Source organism: Leptosomus discolor, chromosome 7 (assembly GCF_034619465.1).
Source record: "Leptosomus discolor isolate bLepDis1 chromosome 7, bLepDis1.hap2, whole genome shotgun sequence".
In the NCBI taxonomy this organism is placed as follows: domain Eukaryota; kingdom Metazoa; phylum Chordata; class Aves; order Leptosomiformes; family Leptosomidae; genus Leptosomus; species Leptosomus discolor.
Genome location: NC_141397.1, coordinates 54,338,772 through 54,356,799, shown reverse-complemented (window position 1 = coordinate 54,356,799; position 18,028 = coordinate 54,338,772). Strand labels below are relative to the sequence as shown.

The 18,028-nt window shown below is 51.3% G+C and overlaps 1 protein-coding gene across 1 annotated transcript; it reads right to left on the bottom strand.

The window, feature by feature from the left end:
* On the bottom strand, positions 1–16,011 carry TFRC (transferrin receptor). The gene is made up of 19 exons (XM_086468432.1): positions 15,962–16,011; positions 14,191–14,250; positions 12,168–12,381; positions 11,321–11,546; positions 10,968–11,111; positions 10,147–10,243; positions 9,632–9,754; positions 8,597–8,692; positions 8,291–8,430; positions 7,724–7,896; positions 7,297–7,416; positions 6,599–6,684; positions 6,407–6,470; positions 6,003–6,070; positions 5,549–5,616; positions 5,058–5,139; positions 3,915–4,136; positions 3,304–3,444; positions 1–3,017 (listed from the first exon to the last, which is right to left on the bottom strand). The coding sequence occupies exons 2-19, from the start codon at positions 14,221–14,223 to the stop codon at positions 2,775–2,777; spliced, it is 2,340 nt and encodes a 779-aa protein (XP_086324558.1). The 5' UTR covers positions 14,224–14,250; positions 15,962–16,011; the 3' UTR covers positions 1–2,774.
* Positions 16,012–18,028: the final 2,017 nt, after the last annotated feature.

Below are 18,028 nucleotides of genomic sequence, written 5' to 3'. Positions count from 1 at the left end.
TTGAGTGTTCAAGCTTTAAAACTTTATTCAAGCAGGCAGCAGGTAAGGTAACCCAGAAACAGAGTTTAGCACCCCACACCAGTCAGATGCCAGCACCGAGCAAGGCATCCCGACATCCCAGTAGTCACGGTTGTGCTGCCTAGCCAGGAGACAGGCTTTGTCTTTCTCTGCTGGCTACAGAGCACACGATTAAGTCTGACATCAAGATGCATGCAAACACTACAGTGAGGACTCCCAGACAGCAGCTCTTAAATGCCATCCAGAGAAGTACCACTAAAAACAGTAACACAGACAGGGCTGTACACATGCCTGGGAGACAGCAGGGTAGTTAAGGAAGAACAAGGAGTTGCACAAGCCTGGGCACCAGGCTTCTAGAGAGACGGGTGAAAATCCAGCCCTCCAAGTTGGTGAGCACTGAGCTCAATAACTAGGCTGGGGGCCTATCCTTGCCCATTCCTTGTGGAAGCTCAGGTCTCTGCTCTAGCTGAACGATGTTCTTTCCCTCAAGGACTACTGCTGGGGCTCAGGTCACTCGCTTGGTTTAGGTTTAAATGACAGCTCAAACTGCCTGCAGAGTAGAGGGCTGGTGCGAGCCAGCCAGCCGCTTTTTGGGAACCAGCAGCACAGTTTAGCAGGTCTCATGCTGCAGCCATGTTCAGGTTCACGTCAGGGAGCAGAGGGGCACCGTGAGAAAGGTGCCACTGATTTCCCCCCCCTCCACACAACACCCAGGAGGCAAGACTGGAGTTTCCGGAGAGACCTGGGGAGCAAGCAGCTTGCCATGCACGCACACCAGCATCACCCCAGTGCCAAAGCAGGCCAGCCTCTTACACAGTACGCACACCCATCTACAGCGGTGACCAGAGCCCTCCAGACAGCAATCAGCCCCAAGCCCTTACATTCACCTTTAATTCCTCAAGTCTTTGTAACTGATTTGAAGGAAGTCTACTAAATCACAGAGCACACAGTCTAACTAGACTAGTTTCCACTAAACATTCGAGCACCAGTCCCGTGACTGGAGGCAGGAAGCCACTTCAACACAGCACAGCTATTTGAAACAGTTCAGCCTACGGAGAAGGTAGAGTCTAGGGAAGTACATAACAGACCGAAGTTTGTATCTGCATCACCACAGGAGAGTGGAAAAAAATAGGACTGCAGGAAATTGATCTATGTTAGATACTAACCATCAAGCTTCGCAGATGACATTGCATGATAAGCATAGAACAATTATGGGAAACACTGTCCCCGATAATTACGTACACCCATAGTGCAACATATGGAGGTCACTGCCTCCGATATAACACCGTGGTAGGCAAAAACTACCTTGTTCTTTACACATTATGGAAGACACTGCCCCCGATAATGTCAGTTAGGTTTCATGATACATAAGGTACTGGAAGTTTGCAGGAAGCTGCCATTTAAAAACCGGGCCAATGCCTAATCTGAGGTACAAGAAGTTTGCGTGTGTTGCCGTGGGTGGTGCTAGGGCTACACAGTGAGCCCCTCCACCGGGGCTGGGGCCAGGAAGGAAGCTGTGCTCCCCAGGAGAGCACACAGCCTCCAGAAAGGGGGGCGAAGTGGGAGTCCGAAGCCCACAGAGGGGCATGGACACCGCAGGGAAGCCAAATTTCTAGTATTTGAGTTTCCACCCAGGTTTTCAGCATTTCAAAGACTGCTTTGGGAAGCAAGTCAGAGACTTGCTACCAGGTTTACACCTTCACCAGAGGGGTGTTTTTGCCACAGAAAACCTAATTGTGAGTTTTCAAAAAACTTTTTTTTTTTTTTGAGGGGCATGTTTAGATTATTTTAAATGCAAAGTTCCAGTATCATGTTTGATTGTAGTAGCAGATGCTGCTTTATTCAAAAACGACAGTATAACTGTCATAATTATGGAAGGCACTGCTTCCGATAATTATCTTCTATAAAAAAAACACACCATTTATAGTGAACACTGTCACTGATAAATAAATAAACAAATAAATATCTCTGTGCCAAACAAGAGCCATACTGCAAAATGGCATCAGTCAAACAGGGTTTGGCCAGCAAAAGACTCAATCTCATGAAAGGCCCCAGAGCAGCAAGGTCTGAAGTGTCAGAGTAGAGCCATTTCTCAATGCTGCAGGACTCGCTGAGGTGCCAGCTGAGGATATAAAGGGGGCATTAGATAATCTTTGGGTCTTTTTCCCTGGGTATCAAGACCTGCCTCGGCAGAAGCAAGCCTCCAAGACGTTGTTGGGTCCCTGCTGTTGAGTAAAGGCAGGCCGGGCACTTCAGAGCTTGCCGATAATCCAGCACTTGTGGGCTATTACTGAGTTGTTCTATTTTTTGAACTACAGGTTGGTCTCTGCAGCTCCCTGCCAGAGAAGGGATCATCGTTACGAGCGCTAAGAGGAATCCATTCCCTGTCTTGTCACTAGGTTTAGGGGGCCAACAATTAAAACCCTAAATAGATGAGGTACCTCCCCACTCAAGGTACCGGTTCAGGAGTCACCTGAGCTGTTAGTTCTCAAGTACACTGGAGAGCAAGCCCCACAAGCAGCTGTACGTGACCGGTTTGGACTGTGGTGAGGCGGGAGCCTGGTCAGAGCAGATTTCATGGTAATCTTAGTACCTGCTTTAAAACTGCCTCCTGTGAAATTTGTCAAGGTGAGATTTAAATTTTGTGCTCAACTTTGGTCAAAAAAGATTTGTTGCCAGAAAATCTACAGAAAAATAACGCCATGTTAGGGAGTGGGTTTCCCTAATCCTGTACCTGAACCAGGTGTTTGCTGTGCCTAGAATTCATTGTCTGTATCCCAGATATCACCTGCTAAGGCATTGGCAGCCCCTTTAATGGTCCAGGTCATCAGGGCCAGCTGCTCTTTCAGCATGTCCACGTCCACGCTGCTCCTGCTGGTTCTCAGCAGCTGCAGGTTCTCCAGCAGACTCTGCAGGGTGTGGGAGCCTCTGCCAAAGAAGATGTGGCGAAAGGGAGCATCTTTTGGTGACAGGTATGGGGAGAGGAAGTCGTACTCCACCTGGAATAGAGATGCAAATTTAGAGTTATACTCTCATCTCCCAAGTTTTTCTTTCCTAATCTGCCCCAAGCTCCCAACCTCTGATCCCCACCCAGCCCCTTCCCGCACCAGCTCTGTAAGGGCCAGACCCTCTCCCCATAGCAAGCACAGAAGTCAGTCATGTTGACACTAAGCAAGCAGAAGAGACATCGGTCTGCACAGTGCCCGTGGCTCTTAAGGAAGAGGACCATCCCAACCAGCACTCTCTTCCTTTGTGAAGAAAGGAAAACCAGTTGTCAACACCCACCTTCATGATCCTGTCATTCAGGGCTCTGCGGACAATCCTGTTTTCCCTGTCACTGTTTGCAATGTCTATTCTCAATGCATCTGTAGCTCGCTGGAAGTCACCACGGGCGAAAAACAGCCAGTTCAAGGTCAGCCCCAGCTCCTGTGAGGGAGGAGCTGTTAGCAAACCTGATTTTCTTCTTTTGCTGCTCTCTTACCAAAAGAAAGTGTTGGGTTTTTTTTTGCCAGTTTAACCAAGTAGCAAAGCAAGTTCCTGGCAGGCTCTTCTGAGGTCACTGAGCTCAATGACGTCTCTCCCCACCCAGTTTCTTGTAGGCTTTCAGCAGAGGTGCAAATGAGATGCAAAGCTGCCGTGAACGATAACCAGACAAGAAACCATCCACATCCACTTCCTCAAGAGCTCACCACAGCCAGACTAGCTAAATCCGTCTGCCACAGCTACTCTGCCTGCACTGCTCTATAAGGAACATTGATTCAGGTCACATCTTGCTACATGCTCACGCCCAAAGGAGGAAGGTGTCCACCCTGTGGCATCCGATGGCTGTAGAGCCTTATTAGCACATGGGCCCATAACAGTCTACAGGGATTCAGTGCACCTGGAGCCTTTCTTACCTTCACTTGCTGATTGTAGGGCAAAAACTTCTCCTGGAACGCTAGCAATTCTTCACTGTATCTCTCAAAGTCCAGGAACAGCTCATGATCATGGGTCAGCCTGAGAGCTACTTGTCCAGCAACTTCTGCAGCAGCACGCATAAGGGCATACAACTTGTCAGTCATCTTCAGGTTCTCCACAGTGTCCTGAGCAGTGCCCAAGAAGGGATATTCCTCATCTTTCTGCAAGAAAGAAGGCACTGAAGTTAGGCAAGAGTGCTTCTCCAGTTAGGATTTTTCACCTCCCACTAGTTTGCTTGCTATTTCCACCACGTCCCATCTCCTTGTGCTGCTAAGCAGCGAGACTTGAGTGGCAAAACTTCAAAGCACAGGGGAAGGGAATGCAGCTCCTGCATCTCACCCCTCACAGTTTCCAGAGATCAGCAGGATGCTCTGATAGTTTGTTAGACCCAAAGACTTAACAGATCTTTCCCCCACTCAGAGTTCACTGCAGAAGTGCAGGTGGGCAAACCCCAGCACCCAGTTTGGCATGTGCTGGTAGCACTCTCCAACCCTTCCTTGGTAGGGTAACTCAAAGGTTTTTTGTGGAACAAGTCTGACACTTACAAAATCCAAGCATGCAGAAGCAGAGGAAGCTGTTAACAAGAAAGGCTCCCAGCTGCATGCCTGCAGTAACAGAGCAGGCTGCTTGGCTGATGCCATTTTTGACAGCCCTAAGCTGCAGCAGCAGACCTGAACAGTCTGAGTTAGTACTTGCTCTGGCCAGTGGTACGGCTTCCCCAACACGCACTGCTGGCTGCCCATCAGGCTGCAGCACAGTCTTTCACTGAAACAGCATCAGCTTTTAGCTTTTGAATCATTGGCATCTGAGCCTCCAGAAGAGTAAGTGGCCCCTCTCCCAACAAAACACGGGTGCTCAGGACTCTGGAACAGAGACTGTAGGCCAACCATGCCCCAGGAGCAGCCTTCACAGCAAGTACTGCCACAGCCACCAGGTCCTGAGGCTACATCTCCTCCCCAAGAGAGGATCCTGCATGGACAATGAGCTTGGGACAGCACCTTGTGCTCTGCTATCCTGGAGAGGAGATATCCTTACAGCACCTTCCATGGAATGAGTACACCAGGCAGGTAGACAATACTTACATTGCAGAAACCGAAGGAAACCACTGGGATTCCTGAGTAGGCCAGGAAAGGGAACGCTGCATTATCCAGACCAAGGGGAACACTGCAAAAGACAAGTATTGAGCAGTTACCAACTGGTTTGGACATCCCAGGAGAAAAGCTGCAAGCCCTAGAGTTGAAGCTCTGAGTCAAAGTCGACTACCCTGTCTAGACAAAACTAGTTTTGGCCAGGAGTCCCAGCCCAGTGCCAAGGGCTGGTCATCCATTTCCAGCCACCAGTCTTTATACGAGGCTGTTCTTCTCTACAGAAAGGTGTCTGGGCTGCCTACAGGCAGCTTGGGGCAGCTCTAAGCACAGCTAGCGTTGTACTGTTCACGCTTGCCTGATGCCATTGCAACAGGCACAGCCCACCCCAGACAGCAGTATGACACTCCAGCACAAAGAGCAGAAGCCATTTAGTTTGTTTCTTTATGGAGATCTGCTTTCCTAAAGAGCAGGATGACAATACTTACATTGTTTTCACCCAGTCAGAGCCAACTCTGTCATACAGGCTTCCAGATTCCTTTGTTGGGTCCTTCACCTGCACAGAGATGACAGTCACTGCACTTGTTCTAACCTCTGCTTGGGCTTCTAGGTCCATCCTGGAGCTTGCACTGCTGTGCAGAGGTCAGGGGAGCACACCTGACTGACATTTCTCCACACAGGCACAGTTTATGCGGGACATGCATTCACCTCCCACTGAACTGTGGCATCTGCTGATTTTAGATTCTGCACGCGTGAACTGCAATTCCCAGAGCCCAGCTGACTTCAGAGAGCACCTCCAGAGCACCTCAGCCCTTTCTCCTAAATGGGGCTTTCTCCTCAGAAGGTGCCAGCTGGGGAAAGCGACCCAGCACAGCTGCGTCTGCTTTCAGTTCCTCCTTAAAACCACAGTCACCTTGATTAGCCCAAGACCCTTCAACTCACCCCCTTCATAGTTCTCTCCAGCAATGTGTACAGCAATGGGCTAGCAGAAATCTTCATGTGGTTGAAGCCTGCCAAAAAGAAAGGGTGTTTGACATGCTGGCACAATCAACCACTACTGCTAGAGCTGCTCAGCCTTGTGACTGAGCAACAACTGATCTACAGCTTGTTGCCAAAGGATCTTTAGACGCAGGACAGTCTGCTGGGATCTAGCAGAGCTGTCTCCTTCAGGCTCAAGCTGCAGCAACCTTGCAGCTTCAATGACAACGGCAGAATAAATGGAGCCGTGTCAGCCTTCAGCCAAACACCTAGCATCAACCTCTGGCACAGCCCCCACTCCTCGAGGTTAAGGGGTGTCTGTCAAGCTATTTTTTCTTTCAAGAAACTCAATAAGAGTAGCAGGTTACCTAGGACTGCAGCATCCAAGTTAATGTAAGTGAAGGCTTTGGCATGCAGCGTGGCAGAGTACCCCTAGAACAAAACAAGTATTTTAAGATGAGCAGTAGCAGTACGACACCAGGATGTTTAATCCACAGGAACAGGAAATCACAACTGCGCAGTCAACACGCAGAAGTCTATCTAAAAAAAACCCCCAGTACCTCCAGCCATTCAGTAGCACCCACAGCTCCGTAGTCTCCTGCACTCCAACTAGCAAAGATGATGCTGCGCCTTGGTTTGTAGCCATCTGCAAAGACAGAGACTGAGATGTCTGCCCTTCCCCCAAGAGACACAGATTAGCACCGAGGGCCTGGGTTGAGGAATCGCCTACTCCTCAAGACAAAGCTGAAGCATTCTGGCTGCTGCAAACAAACGTGCACACTAGGGGCTGCGTGGACGCTGTACCCTGCCCTCCAACACTGCAGAACTGCACAGGAAAACTGCTGTCTGCATTTCCCACCTTTTTTGTTTAGCTGCCTTAGACCAAAACTAACCCAGGAGACAAGAGCACTCACACCAAGTGCCACCATGCAGCCCCCACTGCTCCAGCCGCTCAGCCACTTCAGCGTTTTCTCACCTTCAGGCCTGGCTGCCCAACAGACAGCTCAAGTTTGAGGTACGCATTGTGTGTTATCCAAGGACCAGATACAAGCAGGCAGTCCCTCAGAAGCAAGTGCTCACTGCAGACAAGTTGTCTATGTTGGACGAGCTTCTCAGGAAGCTTTGTCAGATTCCCAGTGCATTCCCAAAGTACTTTTTTTTTTTTTTTTTTTTTGCAACTGGGCTCTCCAATGTTAACATAGACAGAGCTCAACCTGCATCACCTCCCGCCCCCATGCTTTTGTACACAAATATTTACCAGTTTTCACAATCTCTGAGATCACACGGGCAAGTTCCAACAACATGGCAGTTCCAACACCAGCCTTGGCTGCTCCTGGGCCCCAGGAGTCTCTCTGGGCTCCGATCACAACGTACCGATCTATAAAGGAGACATTAAGATCTGAGCTGCAAGGTTCAGGCTGCAAACATCATTTGTCAGAAAAGCAGCTTTGAACTTCTGTACTAGGAAGAGAGCATGGAGTCTGACCCCTGAATCTAGCACACTGCTTGCTTTCATTTAGCCCTTCCCTGGCAGCATGGTTCAGCTTTTTCCTTGACCTTTACGGAAGGGTCTTGGTTTGGCTGAGGAAGTGATTGTCTCTGTCTGGGAGCAGCTGTCATGTTCTGATGATCACAAATGAGGAAGGGTTCTCCTCAAGACTAAGACACAAGGCAGTTGCTGTTACCTGGTTCTTCAGATCCCTTGATAGCACCAAAGATGTTCAGAATCTTCCTGTCCACCATAACATTGTTTATGCTCAGTTTCACTGCCATGTTGCTCGTGCTTCTCGGCATCACCTTACATCCTCCCATGACCCCACTTTTCCAGTCTGAAAAGCATTCATCTCCATCCACCATTCTCCTGAAGGAAGAAAGAAAAAAAAAAAAGATCCTTTGAACTCATGTAGCTCTGACCTCACTTAGCCATCCTGTGAAAAAAGCAAGCCTGCAACCCCAGGTGCAGCCTTGTTCAGGACCTGCTCAGGAAATAGCCTGCAGTCCTGTACCACTAATTATGCAGGGAGAGGCAGAATGCAGAGGCCAAGAGGAATCCAACACTAGATTATGTTCAGTCTTTAAGACACGAGACACGGACACAAGCAACATTTCTCTACCCAGTTACAGAAAGCGCTCCCTGCAATACCCAGCAGAGACCAGCAGAGAGCTCCCCGGGCTCACAGCACCTCAACACCATCCTCACCCCTGCAAGAGGGCCACAGCAGCCTCGCCTGGAAGCCAGGAGAAACAGTTACCTGAACAGCTTCCCTGCCGCTTGGCTAGAGATAGTCTGAACAGCAATGCGAGGCAGTCCAGAAGATTCCACTGGTGGGAACTGGGTGTGGTTGAAAGAAGGGAAGCCTGGGGTGAAAGGGTCTCCAGTTCCAAGGTGGGCCTGTGAAAAGCAAGAAGAGTCCTCAAGTCTCAGAGGAGCCCAACGGTTTTCATCTACACAAGGGTGTGAAGGGCTGCTGAGCCAGAGGCCTGCAGAAGGACTGCTGCAGCCTACAGTGAGAAAGGCTCACAAGTACAACAAACAGGGGAGCCAGCTGCATACTCACATGTCCGAAGGGGACAAGCACATCTGTCATCTTGTAATCACTGGGGTCCAGGTACATCAGGGCACCAACTGCTCCTGCCTCTTTGGCATTTGCAACCTGAATCAAAGAGGATCATTAACTGCTCATCTGCACTGCAAGCAAGGGGCGTTAAGGCAAGCACATGCAGTAACGGTGTGAAGGGTCGTGCTCCTCAACGCCCAACCCCACAACAGATTTTAACAGCTACCTGACAGTGACAGACACACAAGGAAGCTGAGTACTAGCAGCTCAGTCCTAGTCCAGGCAGAGCGTGCCTAACACCCTTTTGAAGAGTTAGGACACTCTATGATTAGTGTCTCACCCTACGATTCCTTCAGCTCATACTTGCTCTTCGGAGCAGCTTAGAAGAAAGATGTTACTTAATTTTGATTATGCTCCATCTGTTTTCCCAAGATTAGGTTAGTCTCAAGACAACACAAGCAGCTACAGGAGGCTTATCTTCACATGGGAAATGGAGGCAGAGTGACCTAGTCATGTCCCTGTTTAATACACCTACAGCCCAGCTGCCTTTGATATGCCACCAGTACAAACACTCTCGCAAGGCTAGACACTGGTTTGGACAGTGGGAAGGGGACTGGAGAACCAGTGAAAGCAACCGGCTGCGGCAGCAAGAGGTGCTCTGCAGGCAAGGCTGTTCTGCTTCTAGCAGCCCTGTTGTTGCATCTGGCAATTACGACCCAGCTCTGCACCCTGTAGACCCCAGACTGCTTCCCTCTGCCACCCAGCTCCACCACTGCAGGTGCCTGGCTGTCCCAGCAAGACTGCCAGAGCCCAAGAAGAATGCCACCATGAACAGCAACCAGCTCTGTTCAGTCTTGGTGTCCAGACATGCACATGGAGGCTCAGTGCAAACAAGCAAGACCAGACCTGCAGGGACAAGCCTACATACATGAGTTTTAGAGATCTGAATGAACACACACCTCTGTGCCTCAAAGAGGAGGAAGCACAGCTTCCTGCTGCCAAGTTTGGCCAGGCTTTGGGGCACAGACTGCTTACCTTCTCAGCAAGGGTTATTTTTCCAGCTCTGAAGATGATTATAGTCCCATTCAGTGGAACACCCTGACTCTGTATCCTCTGAAAATCTGCTTTCACTCCATAGTTCACATAGACTGGTTTGCCCTGGAACAGAAATACTGGTTATAAATGCAACAGTCCTATGTCAGTAAAATACTTGAAAAAGCCTAGAGTCACAGTGACTCCATTAAAAGTAGGGAGGAGGTCAAGCTCAGCAATGTAAACTCTGATCACGTGCAATGTGCCTGTTGGAGCAGCACTTCTGTCAAGGTGCCTGTCTGGGTCCCAGCAGAGACATTTAAACCATTACTTCTGCATCTTTCTGAAGTAATAAAACTACATGGGCCCACTCCTCACCCCATTCTTCCCCCCCACCCCCCACAGCTCTCTAACTGGGGAGGGCTTTATACACTCCATATCGAAGGAACACATTTTGGACATTGCCACCTGGTAAGCGTGCAAGCACACTTCCAGGATCTTCTTGGAGTCTCACTTACAACAGCTAAGCCACTCTTGCTGTATGCCACATATGCATCAGGACTTTCCAGTTCTTCCTCTTCACCATTTTCCAGAATAGACACTCTGTTATTGCTCCTGTCAAACGTAAAGAAACAGTGTTATGTTCTTCCATACATAAACTCCATATTTAACTAGCTCCCATACTTCAGTACGTGCCCTAGCAATTCTGATCAAGTCAATGCATAGCCTGAAACAGGCAGACTCATCCCAGTACTTCTGAGCAAGAATCTCTGGGGTTGAACTTCAGAGACATTAACGAAGGCTAATTTTGAAGACAAGTAGCAGAAAGAATCTCTGCTTCCAAGCCTCTTAGGCCCCTCTTAATTAATTTCCCCCCTGGCATGAAGGTGCAAGTAAGCCGTGAGGGTGTGAGCTGTCAGCCAACACTATCCCTGATGATAGATACTCTCCTGAGCTACTACAGGAGCCACTGCCAGGTCTGCAACAGCCATCTGGGTGACAAGACAGTTGCCCATGCTAGTAGCAGCTTTAGACACAGGGAATCTGCCCTTCAGCTGAGTTTTCACTCAAGTCTGTTTTCTCTCCACCTCCTAGGCAGGCATGCTTTGAGGAAGCAGTTGTCAGAGGAAAAATCCAGGGGACTGCTATCAGACCCTCTGGATTTAAAAAGCCTGAGAAGAGACAGAAGCAGCTATTGCTTGGCTAGGTTGAGGCCTTCTTTAGAGAGGCGTAACTGGCTCACAATTTTAGCACTGCTTTCAGCAGAAATCACGCATTTCCTCAAGACTACAGGTATCCATGCTGTAAAGAAGAGACCTGCATCTCTTCATTAACATACCTGCCTTTGACCTGCAGCCTAATGTAGTGCTCATCATTCCACACTTCATCCAAGAGGAAGCTGGCAAACTGGTCGTGAATCTCACTGGCAAGGGTCTCATCTTCACTCTGGCCAGCTTCAAAAGAGTACGAATTTGCTCTTTGCCTGTAGGTAACAGATGAGAATAGGCTACAGCACCAGGTTGCACTGTAATGCTCCAGCCTGCAAACCCAAGTTGGATGGGCCATTTAAGGCCATGTTTAACCACATGCCACCCTACAACAACTTTAAGGCCCTTGTTCTCTAAAAGAGCTCAAGTTCTGCTCATAGGTTGTGCCTCTCATAGCTATAGCTAAGCTTTCTGGAACTGTTACCTCAAGTTGTCCTCCAAATGTCTGTCTGACAGCTTATCTGACAACAGGTCTCTGAGTTTAGGCCAGTAGAAGACAGGTGGTCCAGGAACCTCCTCTTCTTCCTCAGTTTCACCACCATATGCTAAGTAAGACGCAGTGGGAGACATCTCACACTTGCCACTTCCATCCAGACACCTGCTAGCCTTCTGCATTCGTCCACGATAACTCAAGTAGCCGATCAGAAACCCTACAGACAGAACAGGTATTTCTTTGTGCTGCAGACAGATGCCTAAAACAGCCCCACACCATACAAGTGCATTCAAAACAGCTTCAGGGTTAAGATACATCTCTGCTCTCACACCATTTTTGACAAGCTGGCATACCTAAGGACAGACAGGAATATGCAGCCTGACATTTTGTCTGAGCTTGCATGTTTTAAGGTACACTGTAAATCTGATCCTGTGCTTGGCAGAGTCCCTCCAGCACCACTAGGGAAGGAGAATGCTTACTTTAGGTCAGCGGCAGTGTTAAAACCCTTGAGAGACAAGCACTAGAGCCTTTACTGATATGTTGATCCACATCTCTAGAGAAGTGTTAAGAGTTAATCAAGGGAAAACCAGTACACATACCACATGGACCAGTTTGCCCTTTAGCTAAGTCACAGTTCCACTGTCAAACTTCACACTTCTTTGTGCTAATTCTGTACCATAAGTCTGAGCTAGACATACTTAGAGTAAGTGACAAGGGGCTCCAGCCTGGATCCAGGCTCTTTAACTATCTCCTGAAACAATAGATTCAAATGCGAACAGCCTCAGATACGCTCAATACCAGAGCCCACTTCATGCAGTCGCCTCCCACTCTTCCTTACCAATCAAAAGGAGAAGGACAGCTGCAATGACTAGGAAGCAGACATTCTTGCCACTCCTCCATCGGGGAGGCATGTTGGCATGCAGGTGCTCTGGTCTCCCAGTTTCCCCTCCTTCCTCATCATCAGCAGACAGCTTCATCTCCACGTGGCTGTTGTCTCCATCCATTTGCCGGGCAATGCTGAAGCGCGTGTATGACATCGGCTCACCACCAAACTGTGTTGAAAGACAGTCATGCGATGGAAGAGTTTGCTACACCAGCCTACAGTCCTTGCAGCCAGCTGCACCTATGCTCCAAGTCAAACACAGCTTGTTCACCTGAACCTCTTCCAGCGCAGCCCAAGCGTTTGGCCATCAGTAAGTCAGGCTGGCTGCTTGGAACAGACAGACTCAGATCCACTCACGGTCTCCAAAGTCTCTTTAGCATCTGTTTGCCCAAGTTCAGAGCCACACTGGTCAGAGTCTAGCTTGGAGTCTGTTACAGATATGACACAGCCAATGGCACTGGCATTTCCCATGTGACCCCACAGCAAAGGCTGACTGAAGCAGAAACTCCTGTTCTTAATCAGCAGCTCACCAATCTGACCTGAACATGTGCGACTGGCACAGAAGTGAACTTTGATCAGGACAGGGGGAAGGAAAGGCAACCCCTCCATGGTTGTGCCTTTGAGCCACATCCACTTTGACATAAATACTCTCATCCAGCATCTAGATAATCTTGTATTAAACTGCCCCTGGCTACTCTTAAATTGCACTATTGATAAGTATGATAAAGCAGCTAGGCTGAAGAGAGACGACTCATGGGAATCTTGCCACCTCAGCTAACGTGAAAGCTGAAGATACACCTCCTGCATCCACCAGCAACTGGAACCATTCGACAGGTGTTTATCAGTGCCCAAGCAGAGCAGCTTCCAGTCTGGAGCCCACTTTTCTAAGCAGCTGCAATGCACAGTCCAACCGCCCACAGAACAGCAGTCCATGCGTGAGGCAGTTGCTCAGAATAACAGACAGTTAAACTCAATTCCAGGCATAGCCAGGCACTGAGCAGAACCACTCAGCTTCCATTAGAGCCGCTGAACTTGCCTGCAGCCACAATTGTGCTGGGGACAGGCAGGACACAGGCTAAAAGGCCAGAGGAATAGTTTTGGGAGCAAGAGTCCTGCAGCCTCTCTCCACTGCACTGGAGAAGCAGCTGGTGGCAAGCACCCAAGCCCTATTACAATCTCACCAGCTCATGCACAGGTCTTGGCTCACTCTCAAAGTACAGGTCAGTGGTTGGAAGTGAAGAGACCAGACATCAGCTTGGCTGGTCAGAACTAAACCAATGTCATTTCAGACCTGCAGTTCCATTCTGACCCACACTACCCACAATGAAGTGGCTGGCTCCTCACATTTTAGAAGGGGCAACACCACAGTTTATCCTAGCAGTCTTCCCGCTCAGCTGCTTGATAGCTTGGCTTCCCTCACACTGTGCAGAGGGCATGCCTCAACCCCACATATCCTCCATACTTGTTCTGAGACCAAACCATCACATTCACAGTCTTAGTTTAGGGTCATTTCACAGTCCAGGCTCTCTAGGATGAGTGGGCTTGGCTGAGCAAGCTCAGAGCTATCTCCTCCTGCACATTTATTTCAAAGCACAGGTAGCATTCAGAAGTAAAATAACAGAACACGTTGATTGTCCTGATAGGCACAGCTTCCTCAGCAGCACTTCCTCCTGGAACATTGTTCAAGGCTTTCCCCCGCCCTCGCGCCCCCCCCCCCCCCCCCCCCCCCATCAGCTTCCTCAGAGATGCAAGACATCATAGCAGTTAACGATAACCCCATCAGCACTGAACCGCTGAAGCCACCTCCTTATCATGGCCAGCTAGCTACAGCGACATTCGGCTCAATCCACACAGCAGCACCTAACACTGCTTTGAACTTGTCATCTTCTCAAGTACTGACAGGGACGTTGTTGAACCTTTCTTCTGCAGTATCGCCAGCCCACTAAGAGACAAATGGCACAGGTGGACTATGTCTTACCAAGTTAGAGATTGCCGCTCTGGCATGGTCCATGGCCTTCTGACCAACTTGACCAAAGCCCTAGAAATTCAGAACACAAGAAGTAAAGTCAGACTGTTCCCCTGCCACTACGTAAGACATCCAGCATCAGTCACTGCCACCAGTGCAATGCTGGCCCATGGATTTTATGTGCATGCTTCTATCTAAGTCACAATGTTGGCAAACCAACACCAACCTTGCATGCAACCTAGAAGTTCACAGGCTCTCACCGCAAATACAAGTGCTGTGAACAAACCGACTCTTTCTATTGAGCTCCGGTGCTGGGGGAGGGTGGGGAGTGTCTAAATGAGGAATACAGCCTCAAACAGCTAATTTCAACCAAGGGTCTTAATAGTAGGGCCACCTCCACTCAGGGCGTGCTGGCAAGAGGCACTTGCTCAACTGTGACAACGGACACCACATATCTAAGGTTCCTGGGGTCTGTCTCAACGACAGGATGGAGACAAGAATCTGACTGGTAGCCAGAAGTGCCACAACGCTGCAAGGCAAAGCGGCACAAGCTCCGACCCCGCTAAAGCACTTTCAGTTGCACGCTCCCTCCTAGATGGCTATATTCTTTACCGCTTTATGAAGGCAATTTCAGTTTTGAAGACACTCCCAGAATAGCTAAGAGCAACCCTCCAAAAATCATTTCAGTGACTTTTATAGTTTGGGTTTCTCTAGACAGCGAATTTATCTGAAAGGTAAGCTGTAGCTGATTTACTTCAGCGTTTCTTCCTGAAAAGATGCTTAAAAAGCTTTCTAAGTTAGGGACTAGACAGCTTGGGTTGGCAGCACACGACGTGAGCATGCCCTCAAGCAGCGCTGCTAGGAAATGGCTTTGAACCGGCCTTCAGGTGCACGTGGATTAGCTTCGCAGCCGGGAGCTCTGCAATACAGGCAGGTTTTATTTGGAGACCGAAGGTTAATAGTGGCCATCCGCTCATTTCAGCCTTTGTTTAGGGTAAGAGTACACAAGAGCTGAACCGCCGGCAGCCTTAAGAAGCCTTTTCCCAGTGACCACCCGAGGCCCTGGCTCCCGCATGGCAGGCAGGGCACAACAGGGTGTGCTACGGAGGGTCTCCTAGAAGCCAGCCCAGCTAACCCAAGGGAAGAGCCAGGGGAGCGCAAACGGCCTGTGGGCAGGGATGCCACCCGCGGTGCTCCCCCGGGAGCGGGGACCCCCCCCAGCCCACCACCCCGCAGCAGTCCCCCCATCCGTGTCCCCCCCCACAGCCCAAAACCCGGGGGGAAAGCTCCAGCCAAGCAGCCCGAGAGGCGGCCACCAACCCCCAATCCCTCAAAAATACGGTAGAGGAGCAAAAACAAACAAACAAACAAAAAAGCATAGGAGTAGCCTCCCGCCAGGGGTCGGGCGGCCCCGGTATCGCGGGCAGGGCCCGGCTGCGGGCCGCCAGATAAGCGGGCCGGGCGATACGCCGCCCGCCGAAGGCACGTCTCCCCTCCGGGCCTGCGGCCGCGTCCCCACCCGGGCCCCGGGGCCCTGCGCACCTTCAAGGTCAGGCGGCCATGGCAGCCTCCGCCGCGGCCACGTGCGCGCCCGCGCACCCGCCAACCCTCCCCGCCGTCAACCGGCGCTGCCGCTGCCGCAGCGCCGCCGCGGCGGCCCCTGCGCGCCCGCCTCAGGGCCGCCTCGCCTCGGGGCGGCCACCCGGGAAGGGGCAGCCGCCTGCTCCGTCTTGCTTGCCTCCCTTCCCGCCCCGCGGCCCCTTCCCGCTCCCCGCTGACTCACCCCGCGGCCCCTCCGCTCACCGCGCCGCGGTACAACTACTGCTGCAGCACCGGCGGCCGCCGCCGCAGCACCGCCCCGCCCCGTCCCGCCCCGCCGCGCCGCGCCCCGCCCCTCACGCCTCCCGCTCTCCGTCTCCTCCGAGGTCCTCGCCCGCCGATTGTCGTGTCCGCCCCGGCCCCGGGCGGCCGTTTTTACGCGCAGCCCTGCTTCCCCCCCCTGGGGGGGGGGGCGTCGTGCTGGCTGGGCGCGGTGCCCGTAGGGACCACCCCGAGGGCTTGCGCCGGGGGGGGGCGGTGGTGGGCCCTGCCTGGGGGGGCGGGGGGGGGGGCGGGGCTGCTTTGGCGCCCTCGGGGGGACCCCATTCCGCCGGCTTTTCGCGTTGCTGCTGCCCTACCTGAGCAGACCCCCGCTGCGGGGGAGGAATATAAGGAAGCCGCATTCTTTTTAAATTGCCTTCGGATGCCCTCGGGCCAGCGGCGGAGGCGCTTGCAGAGCGGCAAGTGTTTTGCTGGGTGGGTGCGAGTTCCAGCTGCCCCCCCGTGGGACGGGCTGGAAGCTAGGGGGGGGGCTGCCGCCTGTCACGTAGGGAGGTGGGTTTAACACCCCTCCGTGGGATAGGTGTGCTTTCACCACAAAAAGGAGTGGGTCACAGATTCCTCATTCCCGCCCTCTCAGCATTTTGAGGGAAGAGGAAAAATATTTTCCTGCCTGGGTGGTGCAAACCAGACGCAGGACGGGGTCTGGCTTGGGAAGCGCTCAGCATCTTCAGGTCCCAGCAAGTCACACGTGCTCAGGGCTGCCTATTTAGAGCTGAACGAGCAGAGGCACCCAGGGTGCCTTTCCTTCGTGTAATGCTACTCAAGACTGCTCTTTCATTTGCACAATGAGAAGCATGAAAGGCCTTTACGAGAGCCAACCCCAGAAGTGCATAAACACAAGAAGCACTGTATCATGCCACGGGCTGCTTGTGGCCCGCAAAGCAGTTTCTGTGGCCACTCAGGCTGTGCCGGTGAAAGCATCCATTTGGTGGGCACCATGGGATCACTCCAGCTCTGGTTCTCACCGCAGCCGTCTCCCTGGGGCAGGCAGAGTGACCCCGCACCATGATGGGAGCTCCCCGGTGTACAGACCTTGGTCTCTAAAACCAGCAGGTGCAGAGCAGTGAGGTTTCTTGTTTTGTTTCTAAGGACCTTGATGAAGAAGTAGGACATATTGGTTGGTTGGTGAAACAGTTTTAGCACACATTGTCTTTCAGCGGGCTTCATAAGGTGAAGCAACGGGTAAGGAGGCAGCTCAGTGGTTTTAGAGTGAAAGTGGTAAATAACATACTGGAGGGTATTTAGGGAACCGGTGAGCCACCCATGCCCTTGGCCAGTCTATCTCCAGTTGTCAGTGTGATGCTGAGTTGAGGCTTGCAGCTCAGCCAGGCACCAACTGGGGCTGCAAAGGGAGTTCCCCTGCCAGGGGCTCTCTCTGCTGCGAGCTCCTGAGAACCACCAGGGCCGTGATACTTGCTCCGCTTTCTTTCAGCTGTTGGATAATCTCGTAAAGACCCCAGCTGCAGCATGGACCCTGCAGAACATCTCACCCTCCTCAAGCACCCGCTGGTATTTGCTGTCTCCAGAATTGCCCACGGTCGTGTGTGGGCCCTGGCTGCAGCTGCAGCCTCCTCTGCCCTGTCTGTCCAGGCTCCAGCGTGAGTGGAGAACACAGCTTCCAGCCTTCAGCTCAGGGCATCCCTCAAAGGCATGCCAGAACCGGGGAACGCCTCAAGGTTTGGGTGTACGCGTGTTCTGCAGTGCTGTGCTCATTTGTCCCTTGCTCATTAAAGAAATAAACCAGTAGGCCTGGATTATTACCTCAAATCCTCTCCCGGGAAAGCAGGATGGGAGCAGAAAGTTTGTGGTTTGGCAGAACACATGATTGCAAAGAGGATTATGTTTTTTTTGAAAAGCAATACATTCTTCTACTGATAAAGGGAGGATTAACTAGACCTGAAACTTGATGCGGCTGTCTGGAGACAAGCCTCCTGTAAAGCGTCTGTGAGGCAAGACTTGCTGGTGAACC